The 17,859-nt window shown below is 35.4% G+C and overlaps 1 protein-coding gene across 2 annotated transcripts; it reads right to left on the minus strand.

The window, feature by feature from the left end:
* Positions 1 to 7,351: 7,351 nt before the first annotated feature.
* Positions 7,352 to 13,061, minus strand: LOC147862264 (protein SHOU4-like). 2 transcript variants are annotated; one of them, XM_087322215.1, is made up of 6 exons: positions 12,852 to 13,061; positions 11,539 to 12,376; positions 10,451 to 10,815; positions 9,121 to 9,276; positions 8,521 to 8,729; positions 7,352 to 8,166 (listed from the first exon to the last, which is right to left on the minus strand). In XM_087322215.1, the coding sequence occupies exons 2-6, from the start codon at positions 12,065 to 12,067 to the stop codon at positions 7,971 to 7,973; spliced, it is 1,455 nt and encodes a 484-aa protein (XP_087178341.1). In that variant the 5' UTR covers positions 12,068 to 12,376; positions 12,852 to 13,061; the 3' UTR covers positions 7,352 to 7,970. The 2 variants fall into 2 exon arrangements, with proteins under 2 accessions (XP_087178341.1, XP_087178342.1); XM_087322216.1 differs by lacking the exon at positions 12,852 to 13,061 and having other exon boundaries at positions 11,539 to 12,801.
* Positions 13,062 to 17,859: the final 4,798 nt, after the last annotated feature.

Genomic DNA, 17,859 nt, shown 5'->3' on the forward strand with positions numbered 1-17,859 from the left:
TGTATTTAACAAAGTTCGAAACATGTGTATAACGGTGTAGGCATTGAAATTTGGTGGTTGGAAAACAACACAAATTAGAACAATTTATTCATGACGTGGATTTTGCTATTGAACACATTATGATTGTTTAGCAAGCAACGCTTGGTATGCAAAAACCTTGGACTGCCTATTCTCAATGGCATCTCGCACACATGTTCTTAAAAAGAAACGGGGACAACTTGTCTGGAATGCATTAGTCTAACAATAATCAAATTATGCATGATATGATTTAAAACATATCGAAAAAGTAAATAGAAATGCTCATATACTTTGATGGCCAGTTAACCTAAGTTATTTGTCAAGCATGGGCTCCTCAAACAATACAAAAGTAGGTCTTGTTTGACATGTTCATGCAATTCAAACATGTTGTAAATTCAGATTTAGAGTTTGCTTAGGTATTTTAATATGAGGTTTAAGAGCTAAACCTTTTTTTTTATCAAAGAAAGGTTGCCAAGTTGGAAAACCCAAATAATTGGAATGCATGCATGACACGTCCCTCAATTATACACATGGTGTTATAAGTAGAAAATCAACTAATCGTTCACAATTCATACGTTTAATGGAATATTTGTCCATCATAACCAAAACCTTTAATCGTAATGATGGGGTAATATCAACTTTACCCCTTGTAGTTCGGGAAAATCACTATGTACGCCTAACCAAAGGAAAGCGTACGGGTTCAATAATTCACTTTTTCCGTCTGTTAAAATGTATATTTGAGTTATTCAATAGCATAATTTCTTACCTTTTACTAAAAGAAAGTAAAGAGTTGTAAAACAATGTTTAACATTCATTTTGAAGCATGCTTAATTAGATATGGCGTGTGTGTGAAAACATTAACATGGGGGATCCATCCTTACACAACTGACCCTCCCAAGCTACGCAAACTTCCATGGAATCAATGTTGGTTCATTCCAAGTGAAAAGGAATCTAGTTTTCATTGTTCAAGAGGGAGTTGGCTTGTCACGTAGTTTCATTAGAAGTTATCACGAACTAATAACTAATAACTTAGCTAAATTTGAAGTGGCATTAATTACATTGTTATAACTAATAATTAAGTTGCTAATGACTTAAGTTAAATTCTATTTGAACTAGACATAATAATTAGGGCACTAATCACTTTGTTTATGGACATTATTAGTTTGATATGAAGTCAATGTAGCAATAAGGGGGCTAGTTATTCAACTTTTTATGTAGTACCATGACTTTATTGAGTTTGAGACCTCCATGAAACTCTTTAAAACTATGTATTGTTGGTGTGGGCATGTAGATGAGCATGCATGATATTATGTTTGCAACACCCACACAAACACCAAAATGCTTGATCGGGGCTTCAATATTCATAATGTAGCATACAATGATCGAGAGCAATATCTGAAATTAGTACTTAGGCAATCACAATTACAACCTTGCAGTTTGAGATGAAGATTGAACTTAAGGTGGGGTTGTGCACAATGTTCCTAACATATCGCAAGTTACGCACAAGAAGTTCTACAAAGATTTTGAATTTCATCAACATCCCATAATGTATAACTCCGTTGGACAAGATGCAAAGTCCAAATCTGGTCTTACTGAAAACAAAATTGAAGGAAACATATCCCAAAATGATCTCTAGCCCTACCCTTTTGGGTTAAAGATAACATCTGTCATCAATCATTATTTAAACCCGTACTTCTTTCTTTTTCTTATTGGGAGCCTTTTTTGAACCAGAATGTGAAGTTGATATTACCCAATATATGAGGGCCATATTTATTTTACATCTACAAAAACAATCATACCTTGTGCATTGCGCTGACAAGACAAACGTCTTATTAGATCGTTATGCATCATTTACTTTTAGCTATTGCTAGCATACCTCAAATGCTAAATTGAGACATATTGCTGAAACATTTTCAAAACAACACACACACACACACTCTCTCTCTACACATATACATTATATTGCTTGCATAACATTACCGGATCTTACTAAAGCTAATATTTGGCTACATGTGGCAACACACCTTTGGTGAAGCAATGACATCAACGTTGAATTCTTTCCCCATCAACTCGAACCGATTCTTACGAATTTGAAATGAGGAAAGGTCAGATGATAGATCATGTGAATACCTTTATGTGTGATAACACTCATATGCACTAATGTTAAAAACGATACGATATCAAGGAAGCATGATGTGAAATATCATCACTTGAGGAAAGTTTTGCAACGGAACAATTCAATTGGAACGTGTTACAAATTATATCTAGTGGAAAATTGTTGTTCAATTTAAGAAATAGAAACAATCATAAAGTTAGGATTTTACTAGCATTGCCTCCTAGAAAGGCAATCGATTATTTTTTACATCCTAGTTTGAAAAGTAGTGTGTAAAGCCTTGATACTAGGGGGAGGAAAAGTTATTTTCCACACCCTTTGATTGTCTTTATCTATATTTATGAATAGGACCTCATATTTATCGTAGTTGTTAAAATTTGCATGGTATGTGCTTGTCGTTTTGCGTTATTTTCTCTTCTCATCTGTAATTGGTTTCTAAACGCTAATTTGACCCCAAGTTTGCAAATAGCATGCAATGGTCTTTTTTGGAGTATAAAATTAGGAATTATGATGCATCAATATAATTCAAGGATAAATTGTCCTATTTTCATGCAAATGAAAATATGCCCAAAGTTGGAAGCATTAGACATTCTAAGAGTCGATTAGGGTAATAGAAGTGTTATAACCTCATTAAGATGCAATGTCCCATGTGTTCACGATGACACATAGTGATGCTTATTGCTCTCACTCGTTTACAAATTTGAAAAACTTATTGCTTTCCATCTAGGTTTTTAGCATGATTCGTCATTTTGAGTTTAGCACTCCTTTCTCTCAAACCCACTTTGTTGGCACAAGGGCAAGTTTTCTAGCAAGGGCAATTTGAGAAAGGTTAACCTAGCATATTGTCCTGAAGGACACACCATGTGCTCATCGATCCCAAAGAAATTCAACCCATTACCACTCGATTTTGTTTCCATTAGCTAGATTGCGCGCACATGGGAAACATACATGCGCAACCTGAACACTACCACATGGCCAAAAATCACGATCTGCCCTCTATTTACATCACAAAATTACACCACATTCTCTCATGGACACGTTACACCACGGATCGATAAAGAGAAACATTTTTTACAAATATAATTGCGTCCATACAAAAACCATAAGGATCATAGATCAAGTTCATCTCATAATCACACTCCCTTTCTTTCACCTTTGCCTTTTCCCATTGCAAACTACAATGAAAAAGCAACCCCTTACTATTCAAACCAGAGGTGCGATATAGTGTGGGGTGGACCCTCATAGATAGAAATTTAATAAAAAGATAGTTGTGCCAAGTTGCTCCTTACATATGTATCTTCTTAACGAACATAAATTCTATTGATCTTGTATACATGTTTGGATTGAGTGGTCCAATACTCTCTTTTGCATACATTGTGATGTATGTATCCATTGCCTCAAAAATATAATCACCTTCTTTTCAAGGGCATCCAAGAAAATATACAATAAACTCGATGTGAACTTGTTTGTCATCATTTATACATGTAACATAACCTTCATGCCATAACCAACATGAATAGAATCTTATCAAATTAGGAAAGAATGATGAGAGTTTTAAATGCTGAATCATATTTAGGGGTAAGATGCTTGACAAAATCTAATTATTCTAATGTTATGTCATTTAATATGCTTTTGTAGGCCCCCCCAATAGATACATGCTTATATTCGCATAAATATATGCCACAAACTAAATTGCATTGTGCCAATTTTCTTAAGGCCTTGACCAATTTCATTGCATGTACAAATGTTGGAACAATTACAAGGCTACTAATAATAGGTCTAGATTTCCCTTTCATACCTTGTTCAAATGACATAAACACGAACTTCAAACTTTTTCGTAAACAAATGCGCTCACCCGATAATTTTTATAATTTCATGACTGTAGCTGATTAGATTGCTTGTCTTACTCTTGTTTAACGTTTATGGCCATCAAGGTTTGAACAAGGACCACAAACGTACTTTTTACCCTCGCGTTGCTTGCATGTTACGAGCAATTAAACAATTATATCAAATTAGTTTTTTTTTCCTTTTCCAATGTTACTCTCCAAATTAAAATCACCCATTGATATGAAGTTCTATTTTGAAAATATTTCCAAAGCATCAAAGTAGCTTTATATATTGTGAATGACGAGGTATTAAAAATCCTAATTACCTACAATTGTTTCATTCTTCCGTGCATGCAATATTATTGGCTTAAATACACATATTGTATATAGAACAAGCCTATGGTTGTTGGAGTTCATTTAATAGATTAAAGCGAAGTGGTGTTTGCCTATGCATATATCAACAATATGGTGCACAAAAGTCACAACTAAAATGCCCAAGTAACAGTGACCAATGTGTCGACCTTTTAGTCCTCGGTACATTTATCAAAGGTGAAAATTTTCAATGATCGGACATGCTAGTAAAATAAGGGAAATCCTCATGCCAGCCGTTATGCATTTACGAACTAAATAAGGTGTAAGTGAAAATTTGATGGATCATATGGAAAACCATTCCAAAAGACCTTTTGTCACCATGCAATTGTTACATGTTTGTGACTACTAGAGAGAGGTGAAACTTGATCTCGAATGATATCTCCAATCCCTTGAAATAATATGTTAAGTAGTAAGCAAATATTTTCCTTTACAATATTTGTTTGAAGTTTGAGAAATATATGAAATGTTTCCACCTTGACATACAATATTACTTGTAGGTGATCATGTTTGAACTTTCACTCAACAATTCATTAATATGTACTTTTTGAAGAATGGTAACGTGACATTAGATATCAAACAACCGCACAGAAGAAACAATTGTGTCAGTGTTTGGTTGTTTAGCTTTCATCATTGCCATCATAAGTTCGCAATATGTTATTTACAATATTTTGTCAAATCAAGAGGGTGGCTGAATACTAACAATCATTAATGAAGATACCCCTCTTTATTTTAAAGTGCATGTAGGTAGTTTAGATGGTATTGTGGAGATCTTCCTTCGTAGACATTGTACTGAATATTTCCGCTAATGAAGATGCCACTCTTTTACTCCAAAGTGCATTGGAGAGTGTCACTACTTCATTTAACCATTTACAACATAAAATGCACCAAGGGAAGTAAAGAGAAATCTACCAAGAAACATATCATAAACATGCCACCTGAGTTATTGTAATCTACAAGCAAAGGTACTATGATTCGTTTAAGTTTGCATATCAACCTATTGTTAGCCTACAACATTCTAACATATTGTAAAGTGATTAGAAGGACCTCATATTATCTTCCCCTTTTTGGCTCACCAAATGTTCTACCGTGAAAACATAGAAAATAAGTTTAGGGATAATAGGAATAGCCAAAAGTTTACCATAGTCCAACAAATTTGTGTGGGTGTTATCAAAGAACATCTAAGGTTTCCTCATAAATACATTGAGCAAATGGCAAGTCTACCAAGTCCCAAACTTTCCGTAGGTTCACATTAAATATACTCAATTATGTGAGTTGATATTTGGATGAACGCCGCACTCCCAATTAGATCATTAATAGGCTTTAAATGCTACGCAAGCAACTCAATGTAGGACTCTGAGACTCTAAACAACTTGTCACCAATCCCAAGGTATCGAGAGATGCCTTTTGAGCTCCCTAGACTTGGACGCCTCCATCCATAGCCAATAACATAACACATTTTCAAGGCATATATTAAAAATATCATATCATTAATCTAGAACTTCGGAAAATTGCACATACGTGTTTTTCTTCTTGTTGGAAGTAAATACTAGAATGAATGCATAAGGAAGTGCGCTCTTTATCATTCAACTCTAAGCATCAACAATTTGGTCATGAGTAATAATCTCATATTTTTTTTATAATAAAAGCCTCACTCCCTAAATATATCCACATATAGCCGCCTCCATAATACATGGCAATTCTTTCCTGACAAGCATACAACCATGCCATTATACAACCAAGCCATTTTAAATCTTGAATGGATATCTTCTTCACTCAAAAGGAATATTTATAATACCCATGTTTTATCATAGATTCCATGTGTATTCATAGTTGAAACTTGAAACATTACAAGGCACAAACCAAATCTCACATTCAAAGAGAATCTTTGCATTGTCAACAATTTGACTTATTGGACCATGTCTCATCAGAATCATATTACTACTTCTGGAGAAGAACATGTTTAATTGACGTTGTTCAAGCCTTGCTTGAATTTGTGTAGTCCAATAAATGATGATCATTCTATTCTGCATAAAGTCACAGAAGCAATGGATAAATTTCCATGTGACCTAAAATTTGTGTTCTCTACTTGAAACATAATATCACTAATTGTACCATAACAAAATCCCTAATTTGTTGCTTAATGCTCTATTAGAATCAAAATATGGTAGTGATGAGGCTCAACAAAGTGTTATTCGTACTTGTTGCATGGCAATGATGCTGGCTTACTTGTTGAACCTAGGTTTGCATTACCTAATTGCTCACAAAAGATTGAGGCCCAACCCAAATTACATAGAAGTGGCAACTTCACAATGTTATGGTAGCTCCAATTTTAAGGTGTCCAAGGAATTAGAGCTTGGCATATTGGTATTTATTTTATATTATGAGAGATGGTCCTACAAGAAGTTTCCATGTCAAAACCTCATGCATAGAACCTAATAACCCATCATACACAAATCGAAGATTTAAGTTACTTCGAAGTATTCCAAATACTCAATGAATGCACGATCTCAAGTTCAGGTTTAGTGTGCATGGTTCAATGATGGCGTTTGACTATTTTAGGTATTAGAGTATATTATGGTAAGATTGAAGTATTTAAAAACATTTCTTTTTTATTATCTCAATGAATGTTGAAAGGATAATAGATTTTATCGTCATCACACGAGCACTAGGAGCACCTTGTCCCCAAAGGAGTCACCTTCATCACACCAAGACTCAACATCACCTTGACTGAGACAATCTACTTTCCAATAAGGACTTTTTGTGTAGGAGGTTTAACAACTTTGGACATAATGATTCAATGCATATACCATTTCTTTGCCATCAATTCATATAAGCCCATATTTTTTTCCTTTTGTTGTAGGCCAACATCCCCAAAATAGTTTATTTATTTCCCTTATTACAATAAACAATATTGAAGGACATACATATGCACAACAACTGAGAAACTATATATCTATATCTATCTATCTATCTATATAAAGACAATGTTGTTAACATGTATTAGCATCTTAACACATCTATAAGAATTTATGTTCAAATTTATTGCATCAAAAGCAACAATTAAAATTGGCAAACTGCCATAATCCAATGCCATTTGTAGATAGATTGGTGACACCAAACAAATTAAAGATCTTATTGCCCCACTTTTTCCAACTGCATAAGTTTGTGCATGTTAGTGCCTCCTCCGAATGCCAACCAAACATGACACCAACTCCAATCATATTCATGCCATACGAGCATACATTGGTCTCGCACGCCTCCAAACCAAAGAGCCAATATGAGCTTACCCTCAAACACATGGAGTCAATACAACAAATGCACAAGCACATGCCTCAAGTGTCAATGTTCAATACAAATACCACTGATTCACATCTCTAGTACACACAGACAAGGCTTAGATAAGACTCCAAGAGTAGTAATCATACATGGGCTCGGAGTATGCTTTTTAGGATCCAATCTGCCTCCAATTAATCGCGCATTCATATGCTAGAGGTCCAAAAACTCTTAGTTCGAGCCTTTCACACTATGCCAGACACATTAGACACCCATGTCGATGATTTCTATGGAGTTATTAAAATCGAGAACTTTCTTATACCACAAAGAAAACCAAAAAACAAACCCATTCTAGCAAACCTTCCGCATCATACAGGCACAACATCATCTTTTAAGCTATCTTGGCATATGAGTATTATACCAAAGAGATTTGTCGGAAAAAAGAGCTTTCCCCATTGGCATCCTGTAGAGATGAGATCCGAAGGAGGCACAATCATCAATAAATTGTCGTTCTTCTTCTGAATCACACCCATTACTGTAACTGTACTTCCTTCTTTGATAAACCTGCATATGAACAAGAAACAACATAGCATGCTAAATCACAATGTGAATGCATTGCTGCCTTTATACAATGTGAATAACTGAACGTATGAATGTTATGCTAAAGCTTATGCTTTATTATAACATTCAAAGCTCATGGGTTTGGTTCTAGTGTGATGGATCTAATGTTAGTTGTTCACAATGCCTTTTACAAGTTTATTTCTTTATTTCTTGCATCAGGAAAAGAAATGCTACCTATCATGATAATAAACCCTTGTCTCTAAGTGTAATGGACATAAAACATCCCTGAAAAACTGGGTTACACAATGAAATGTAATGAATATAAATCACTGATAAAAGAATATGTCCACAACATACCCTTCTGATAGTCTCATTGCATTGTCACTGTTCGGCAAATTGTGGTCCAAAAGCCAACGTGATAAGTCCGGCGAAATCTCACGACTCTTTGCCACATCCACAATAGCGTTCTCATCTACATATGGTGTTACATTTGCCCCATAGCCCACTTTAACCAATGCTCTCAGCCCTGACTTATAGTCTGATATATAGAAATCGACCGCTTTCCGCTGAAAACAAGTTCAGAATTATATGACTTCTTCATACATGAACATAACACTGATATAATGAGAAACACCCAGTATTTAATAAACGCATGGATTGATAAATACAGACGTGTAATATAAGAAACTAGCATTAGAGTTTTGGAATGCACCAGCTTTCAATACCATATGCTGATGCATGAATGCATAAACACTTGATTATAACAAAAAGTACGGAAAAATCCCTTTAATGAATGAGCATATGGATACGTACAAACATGGATAAATAGCATTATGAGGGGTTTATATGCCGTCTTAAACTTGATGCTAAAAAGTCTTGCTTTTTTATATACATGTATGTGAAAATCCATGTGTTGCAACGATAAAAACAAATCAGGGTTAAGGCACTTCCACAAACCTCCATATATCTCAAACCCCAGGTGAACATTTTGTGGTTTGGTATAGTAGTGTTCGAATTCAGATTTCTATACTCGTACAATCCACACGATGTGTACACACACCGACTCACTTTCTGAAATGATGACTTCAGAGGCACACTTGCACATGTGACAATCTGAAAACAAGCATATAAAATAGTTCAATTTTAGTCAGAATGTGTTGATTTTTACAACAAATTGGGTTTAAAGAAACAAGCCAAATTATGCATGATGACCAGTTCTTAGAAATGACAAATTCATTTAATTCAAAATAGCTGTATCTGGTGCCCATTTCTGGGGCTATGAAGATGGTTGATTTTCTAGTAAAATAATTACACTATCTTTGGTGCCTTAAAATAAATACTTATTATTACTGAATTAATAGGTCAACCACCTTGAGAAGAGGTTTGTCACATTAAAGCCTTGAAATCCAAGATTTGAGCAACAGATTATAGTTGTGATTTAAGCAAAATGATGCATCTCAAAGCGTGTCATACATAATATCAAAGCGTTGTTGTTTGTGTGTACATTTAACATTTCAAAAATCCTGATAATAAACAATAGCCAAAAGTTTACAAAGAGAAAAACGTTCAGCATGAAAAATATTAGACCAAACTTAAATATTTTGTATTCAAGCCATGAATTTCCATCACTTTGCTCAATCAAGAGATGATGCATACTGAACCATGTGAGAGTGCCTCACGCTAAATCGCTGAAGAAAGCTATGTCATACCAGATTTGTTTATGCATTAGCAAGTATATTACCCAGAAAATATCATACAGATATCTCTAAAACATCACTTATTTGATGAAAATATCACCATTCAGATATCTCCAAAATTGCCCTCAAAGCTAGGCCAGTCAACCCATCTCAGTCATCTACCATAAATACAGGGGTGTGTGGGTGTAAGAAAACCCCATCGACATGGACATTCATTAATTTTATTTCAGGTAAAGTAGCTATAATAGAAGGATGCATAGACATCATTCTTGTTTGTGTGAAGTAAGAAAACAATCGCATATAAATTTGTTTCTTTATTTGAGGGAACCATATGTGCAGTTTTCCGTGTTCCTCTACTTATTTCTAATCTTTTATTTCTGATCTTTCCACTATATGTCGCTTGCAGGGTAAGAGAACTCTTTCACAAGAGTTCCTTTTTAATACAAGCATTGAAGCCCACTACCCCAGTCAACCTTTTGTAACATCCTTACACATTTTTCTCAAAAGAATAATCAGCCAAACTTTGATATGTGAATGAAAAACTTTGGAAAACAGTCACAAGTATTATGGTGGAATTAAATAGCACTCACGCCTGTAATCTTCACATATTGGCCATCCTTTGCTTCATTCAAACCAAAATCTGGATATCGATTGACAAACTCCATTACAACTTTGCTTCCCATATAAGCATTCCATATCACCACGACCACCACGAAACTGAAGAGGCACACCACTACAATAAGAAGGATCGCGTTCTGGACGGCTGCCAATATGAATGCACCAGCAATGAATCCAATTATAAAAAGTGGTACGACTGTCCATAATATGACTCTCGGAAGGTCCCGGATAATAGAGCAGCTTTGTGCAGCAGCGAGATGATTGATAGCTTGATTGTTAAGCACTTTATTTGACTGAAGGCTATGTGTTTTAGAGACTGAATTAGTATCAATGGGGCCTGAATTGATACCCAAAAGTTGCATGTAAGAAACAATGCATAATTTAAAAAATTTAGTCTACTGGTTTTCTTAGTTGATGCCATGTAAGAATGAATGCACAACCAAACACTTCAATCTAAAGGTCTGAAATTGATGACAAAAGTTGCACACATAAAAACATGAGATCATAATCAAAATACTTCCATCCAATCTCTCTGGATGGATACTGAACAATCATATGTAAGATTGAGAGCATAATCAAACAATCTAATTAAAATTTTCTGATTTGAATCTAAAATTCCAATGCAAGAATGAGCATATAATCAAACATTTCAAATACAAAGGTTTCTGAATTGATTCCAAAAATCACGTGTAAGAATGAGAGCATAATCAAAAACTTCAACATAAAGGTCTCTGAATGGATGCCAAAAATCATGTGTAAGAACGAAAGCATTGTGGGAATGAGAGCATAATCAAACAAAAATCTAAAGGTCTCCGAACTTATACCAAAAAGAACATGAAAGAGTGAGGATAGTAACAAAAACGTTGATATAAAGGTCTCTGATTTTATGCCAGACAATAATGTAAGAATCAGGACATTGACAAGCACATAACAGAAAGGTCTCTGAACTGATGCCAAACAATTGCATGCAAGAACGAGAGCATAATCAAACAATTCAATTAAGAGCATAATAAAAAACATTTGAAAAGAATCTAAAGGATGCATTAGTAAAAATGCTGACCAGAATGTTTCTTTGTTGCATTTACCAACGGAATGGGACCCGATGATACGATAAGACCAGTTGTCGGAAGGGGGGTAAGGGGACCCGAGTTTTGTCGGGAAGGAGGCCCCGGGGGTTTCAGGGTAGCTGATCCAGAAGAGCCCATTTTTGGGATTGGACCCGAGTGCGAATTGTGCCGCCCAAAAGTACCCAAATGTGTAATCTGAGGTGGCGGTGGCGGTGGTGGATTAAGTGGCCCCGAATGTGAAACAGACGAGGCTCTAAATGAACCTATTCTTCCTGAAGATGTTGACGATAGATTAGCAGCATTGTTTGAGTTAATTGGACCAGATTTCCTCACTTTCGGCGCCTCTATAACATTTATATCGAACATCTTTCCGAGTTCTCCAGACTTCTTTATATCTCCTCCTGTATAGGGCATTACTGTTGATTTCATGGTGGGTGTTCTTTCCTTGTGTTGTTCAGGGGCACCGGAGACATAGAGCCCATTACTAAGCTGATGTGAAAGTATCCTATTAGTACTACCCATGTCTGGATAGTAATATGAATATGTATAAGGAGCTTATAGATCCACTTTCTTGAGAGAATTACAGTGAACCAAATGTACTAATTGCGGATATAGAATTCACTATATAGTGAACCAAATGTATTGAAATTCCCAGGAAGAAACCACATTTATCAACTCATTGGGGTTCTTTTGATACCATTTTTCTGAAGAAAAGCCTTTTCATAAGAGGCCCTAAAGGGTATCCTGAACACCTCACAAGAATGACTAGTCTTTACTTTAATGGTGAACAAAAGCTTTCCACCATAGTTTTGAAGAAGATCCAAGCAAAACCTACACAAAAAGATTCATTTCTAAGCATTCTGATACCATTTTCTCTGCAGAGAAACTCAAGTTCATTTCTCTGAAAAAACGGAAGAGGATGCATCAAAAAGAGAACAAGGAGAGCGCAGGTTGAGAGAAGAACATGATGTGAAGAAACCGCAAAAGCTAAAACAACAGCAAAATGCAGGAAAATGAAGAAAAGTATAGATAATCCAAAAAGCTCAAAATCACAGAAAAATGAAAAAGGGCTCAATAGAATGCATCAGAATGGGAAAAAAACGAGAATATAGTCCGATAGAAGAAAATTTTGAATGCCCAAATCGCAGGAAAATGAAGGGAACAAATGCAGAAAAAAGAAGAAGAATGAAATAACAAGATGGAGAAAATTGTAGAAAAAAGGAATTAACGAATGGATAGAATTTGCACACAAAAAAAAAACAAAAAACAAAAATGTGCCGAAAATGTAAGGAGAGTTTCTTTTAACCTGATTAGGAACAGAGGAAGGCCATAGAAGCTTCAATATATATATACATATACATAATACATATATGAGCTTCTCTCAGTCTAGAAATTTGAGAGCTTCACTGTTCCAACCATACACCTTTTATCTGTCAATTCTTTCCATTTTCTTTTTTCTGCCTTTCTCTTTCTGTGTGTTGTAGCTTTCAAAGGCACCAAACTCTCTGTACCCAAAGCAACCAAATGCTTTTTCCTCCTCTCCCTTTTCTGGTGCTCTTCATGAGGCCCTCATACATGTATGCTATGCTATGCTACTATGTATGTATGTATGTATGTATGTATGTATGTATGTATGTATGTATGTATGTATGTATGTATGTATGTATGTATGTATGCTATGTTATGCTACTACTATGTATGTATGTTGTGTGTATGTGTGATATGTTGCTACTATGTATGTTTGTATGTATGCTATATTATGCTACTACTACTATGTGTGTGTGTGTGTATGTATGCTATGTTATGCTACTACTACTATGTATGTATGTATGTATGTATGTATGAAGGTATGTGTGTATATGTGATATGCTATTACTATGTGTGTGTGTATGTATGTATGTATGTTTGTATGCATGCATGCATGCATGTATGCTATGTTATGCTAATACTATGTATGAATGTATGAAGGTATGTGTGTATATGTGATATGCTATTGCTATGTGTGTGTGTATGTATGTATGTTTGTATGCATGCATGTATGTATGTATGCTATGTTATGCTAATATTATGTATGTATGTATGAAGGTATGTGTATATATGTGATATGCTATTGCTATGTGTGTGTGTGTATGTATGCTATGCTACTACTATGTATGTGTGTATGTGTATATATGCAATGTTACTACTATGTATGTATGTATGTATGTATGTATTTATGTTACATATGTGTGTGTGTGTGTGTGTATGTATGCAATGTTACTACTATGTATATATGTATGTATGTGTGTATGCAATGTTACTACTATGTATATATGTGTGTATGTGTGTATGCAATGTTACTACTATGTATGTATGCAATGTTACTACTATGTATATATGTATGTGTGTGTATGCAATGTTACTACTATGTATGTATGTATGTATGTATGTATTTATGTTACATATGTATATGTTTGTGTGTGTATTCTATGGATCCTTGTATGAACACCTGGTTGCAAGCAAGCCCAATTGTGTAGAGTAGGTATTGTACTTTTCATCTTTCTCGTAAATGATCTCTTGGTCTTTATTATTGTCTCACTCTTTCCCATCTCCGTTTTAATTCTCGTTGTTAGCCTCCAACCATGCACACACCCCTCGCTAATACATGGTAATTGGAATGCAAATTTGTTTGAGGCTTCTGTGTGCAAATTGTTATGTACATTAGCTTCGTAAATGTGAGTGGTTCTAACACATATGATGTTTTGGAAACGCTGCCTTGGAAAAAAGAGTGTTGCTTATTAGAAAGAACTAGTTTTGATGTCGATGCTTACGTGGGTAAATGTTAGAAAGGGTTTACGTTGGTGTAAATGAAAGCATTGCAAATGAAAAGGGTATGATACTAGCATTGTGGTGATTAGTTCATTACGAAAAGATATAAGTGCTCGAACGAACCTTCCAAGGTTAAAGGGTTAGAACCTTTCGAGTGTAACATATTAGATTATATATACTTTGATTTCAATATTGCTGCCAAAGATATCTATTTCGTTTACATTGGTGTTGGATTTAGATATGCGCCAAGCATGATTTGAACGTGTGCACGATCAATCATATGTTAACAAATTTTCTTGTCATTTGTTTGACCATGTGTTATTTATAAGCAAAATGCCAGTTTTTCTATTATGCTTTGGAAGACGTGAGCGCATGGTGAGCCATGTGCAAACCTTTGAATATTATTCTATCATTTCTCTTTCATATATTGGGCACTCATCCCTTGTCACAACGATCGTCAAATCAAATGCCTTCCAAACATCAATAGTTCATCACTGTTATCCCCTGTCTTTTTTTTAATTTACATACAAACAACAAGAAGATGACTAATAGAATCGTTTGAGTGCCATCATATGTGGATTACCCATGGGCTAAATTTACATCTTGCACTATTGGTCATCCAATGGAAGACTTGTAACAAAACTGAAATGCAAATATAAGTACAAACAAATATACTTAGTACTTAAACTTAAGTTAAATGTAATGAAAATCAATCATGGATCTCATGAAAATCACTAGAGGACAACCAATCACTTTTTGAGGGTCAAAGAATGATTGCGTGCTATCCTGGGCATGAAGAGCTCTTGTAAAAATATGTTTATCAATTCTAAAAAAGGCATAGAAATATTCGCATGTGTCCTTACCCTATTATGTTACATCACTTGTTTGAACACTTATTTTAAGGGTTAATTATGTGTTTGCTTGCTTGAGTGACAAGCAACAATTTGCGACTAGTTGTTATTTTGGTTTGTTAACCCACTATTATGCTATGACAATATCACATTGTTCGATGATGATTGCATGAGCACCATTGCCAACATGTTTGACTAGAACCGAGTCTCCACACCTCCAAAAGTCTACCCCATACCCATTGTGTCTCATGTGCACACCAATGGTTAACCTTGACCCTGCTCCCATAATGCATCCCAAATAGTTGAGTTTAGCCTATTAATAGATGATCAAGACAACAACTAGTATATTCAATTCCAATCAAGTGATGTTCTCTGCAATGACTTCTTGAGAATGTTCTATTAGAAGATTTCTTTCTAGGAAACCCACATGGGATTTTTCGCAATGTACCAACTCGTAAACGAAGGGTTATTTTTGTTCTTTATCACTTATAACAACACTTGCGTAACCTAACATAAACTCCATGAGAAAGTCTTAAAAGCATCTTTCTGTTGGTGCTCCATGAGCATGTGTGGATAACTCTCAAGGCCCACTCAACTTCTTCAACACTACCTTCGAATTGGTAGAACAAGTGTCCTTGACATGGATTGGATGTACATGACTCATATGTTCAATTTGACGATTAGTATATTAGGCCCTCCCCCACAATTAATGAGTTACACTTTTGACAGCTTGTCTAATGCACAAAATATTGTCTCGACGTCAATCATTCTGCCACCAATTACACATTAAGCATCTAGTGCGCCCTCCACCATTCTTGGACACGTATGATCAAACATTATTAATATAACATGTTGCATAATTCTGGTTCCATGTGTGTTCTCTAGGTCCTAACCATGGAATGTGCCCACCTAGCGTTGATGGGATAGAATCTACACTCGGTGTCCAAGTCCCACACTAGGAAGTCATGTCCTGTAATCCCCAACCCCTTATATGTTCCCATTATTACAATCAGTGCCCAACCAACATAATGCTTACAAAGGAAAAGAACCCACTACAAACTTTATCAGAATTTTCTAGGCTAACATGCTCCACGTTGCTAATTGGCAACAAAGCTGCACAAGCAATGATAATTCAATGCAATAAGGCATTAATAAACTAGTATGGGAATGGGTTTATGGTGCAAATCTCAAGAATATAAAACACATGACACTAGAGAATGTGTAGCAATGGCCATATAAAGTAGGAAAGAGCAATTTTCAGCTTCATGAATCCAAACAAGATTGTACGTGCCAGAAAGATCAATATTCGTAAAATAACATAGATATTTGAACTTGTTTAACAAATCTAAGATTAGAGGAGATTAGACGGTTTAGTGTTGGGTTCTAGACAATGGTTATCATGGGGAAAAATGATAGAAGATCCTGCAAAAACAGTTCAGACATGGCAACGTTTTTTATCATGTTCATGGGAAGAGCAAAAAGAAATCCTAGGTAGTATGCATGGTGGCCAAATAATGTATCAACAAATTCAAGAAGCTATGAGTAGATTCCCCATTCCACGTAATAACTCTAACCATAGATGGGTTGGGGTTTATTCAAGATTGGAAGTACTCTTGGTTGTTAAGGGATATTCAGATGATAAGACCTACCGATCTTTTGAGGTGGATGAAGCAAACCAATTGACACAGTCGGGGGAAATGAGGATAGATTACCCTTATGGTATGGAACACAAGATAAGAGTCATCGGATATGCTGACCGTAAATGGTATATTGACCCAATGATTGAGGAAATAAAGACACATTGGAAGTTGTGGGTGTTGGCTAAAAAACCGGTATTTAGATTAGAATGGGATCCAATTGATTATTAGTGGACATATCCTTTTACGGGTAACAAGTTTAATTTCTTCCAATATTCTGTACAGTTAGGAAGACTTGTGCTTTTAGATACACGAGATGTGTTATCGGCTGCATTTCAATATTGGAATCAACAAGGTATTACTCCCCAATTCCTTGCAAACTTCTGGGTTGTATTATGGGCAAGAAAACAACCACATCAAATTTTGCATGTACAGTGGTTACTTGTACACCGAGCCTTGCCGGTTGGCACATCGTTGGATAGGATGGGAGTAGATTTTACTTGTGCATGATGCCATTTACAAATGGAAACTCAAAAACATTGCTTATGGAAATGCACTGAGTCTCAACTGATATGGCAACGTCTCCTTAGAATTTTTGCTAACTATTTCCCCCCATTGGTTTTAACTTGGGGCATGGTGGTTTGGACATCTCTTGTCCGTGATGCATTTCATTATGACACCGAATCTATGGACCATGGATTTTACACTAAATCTGGAAGTGTTCATACATTACCATTGTTGTCATTACAGTTTACAGGAACACGAAAGGAAGTCCAACCAGTATGGGAGATACTGAGTAGTACCACTATATATCACATTTGGAAGGTTAGGTGCTCTCTCATTTTCCATCAGCTTAAAACACCACCGGCTGAATTGGTTTCAAATATTTGGTTAGACATAGTTCATACTTTGAAGGGACAATGGGATAGTATTGTTGGAGATTCTGATTCTAAAATTGCTCAACGACAGGACTTTATCACTATATGGAAAGCTACTCCATTCATGACAACCAATTGTG

This window comes from Azolla caroliniana, unplaced genomic scaffold, assembly GCF_043228905.1.
Source record: "Azolla caroliniana isolate FFs.n. ecotype wild unplaced genomic scaffold, voAzoCaro1.0.p SCAF_7, whole genome shotgun sequence".
Lineage (NCBI taxonomy): Eukaryota > Viridiplantae > Streptophyta > Polypodiopsida > Salviniales > Salviniaceae > Azolla > Azolla caroliniana.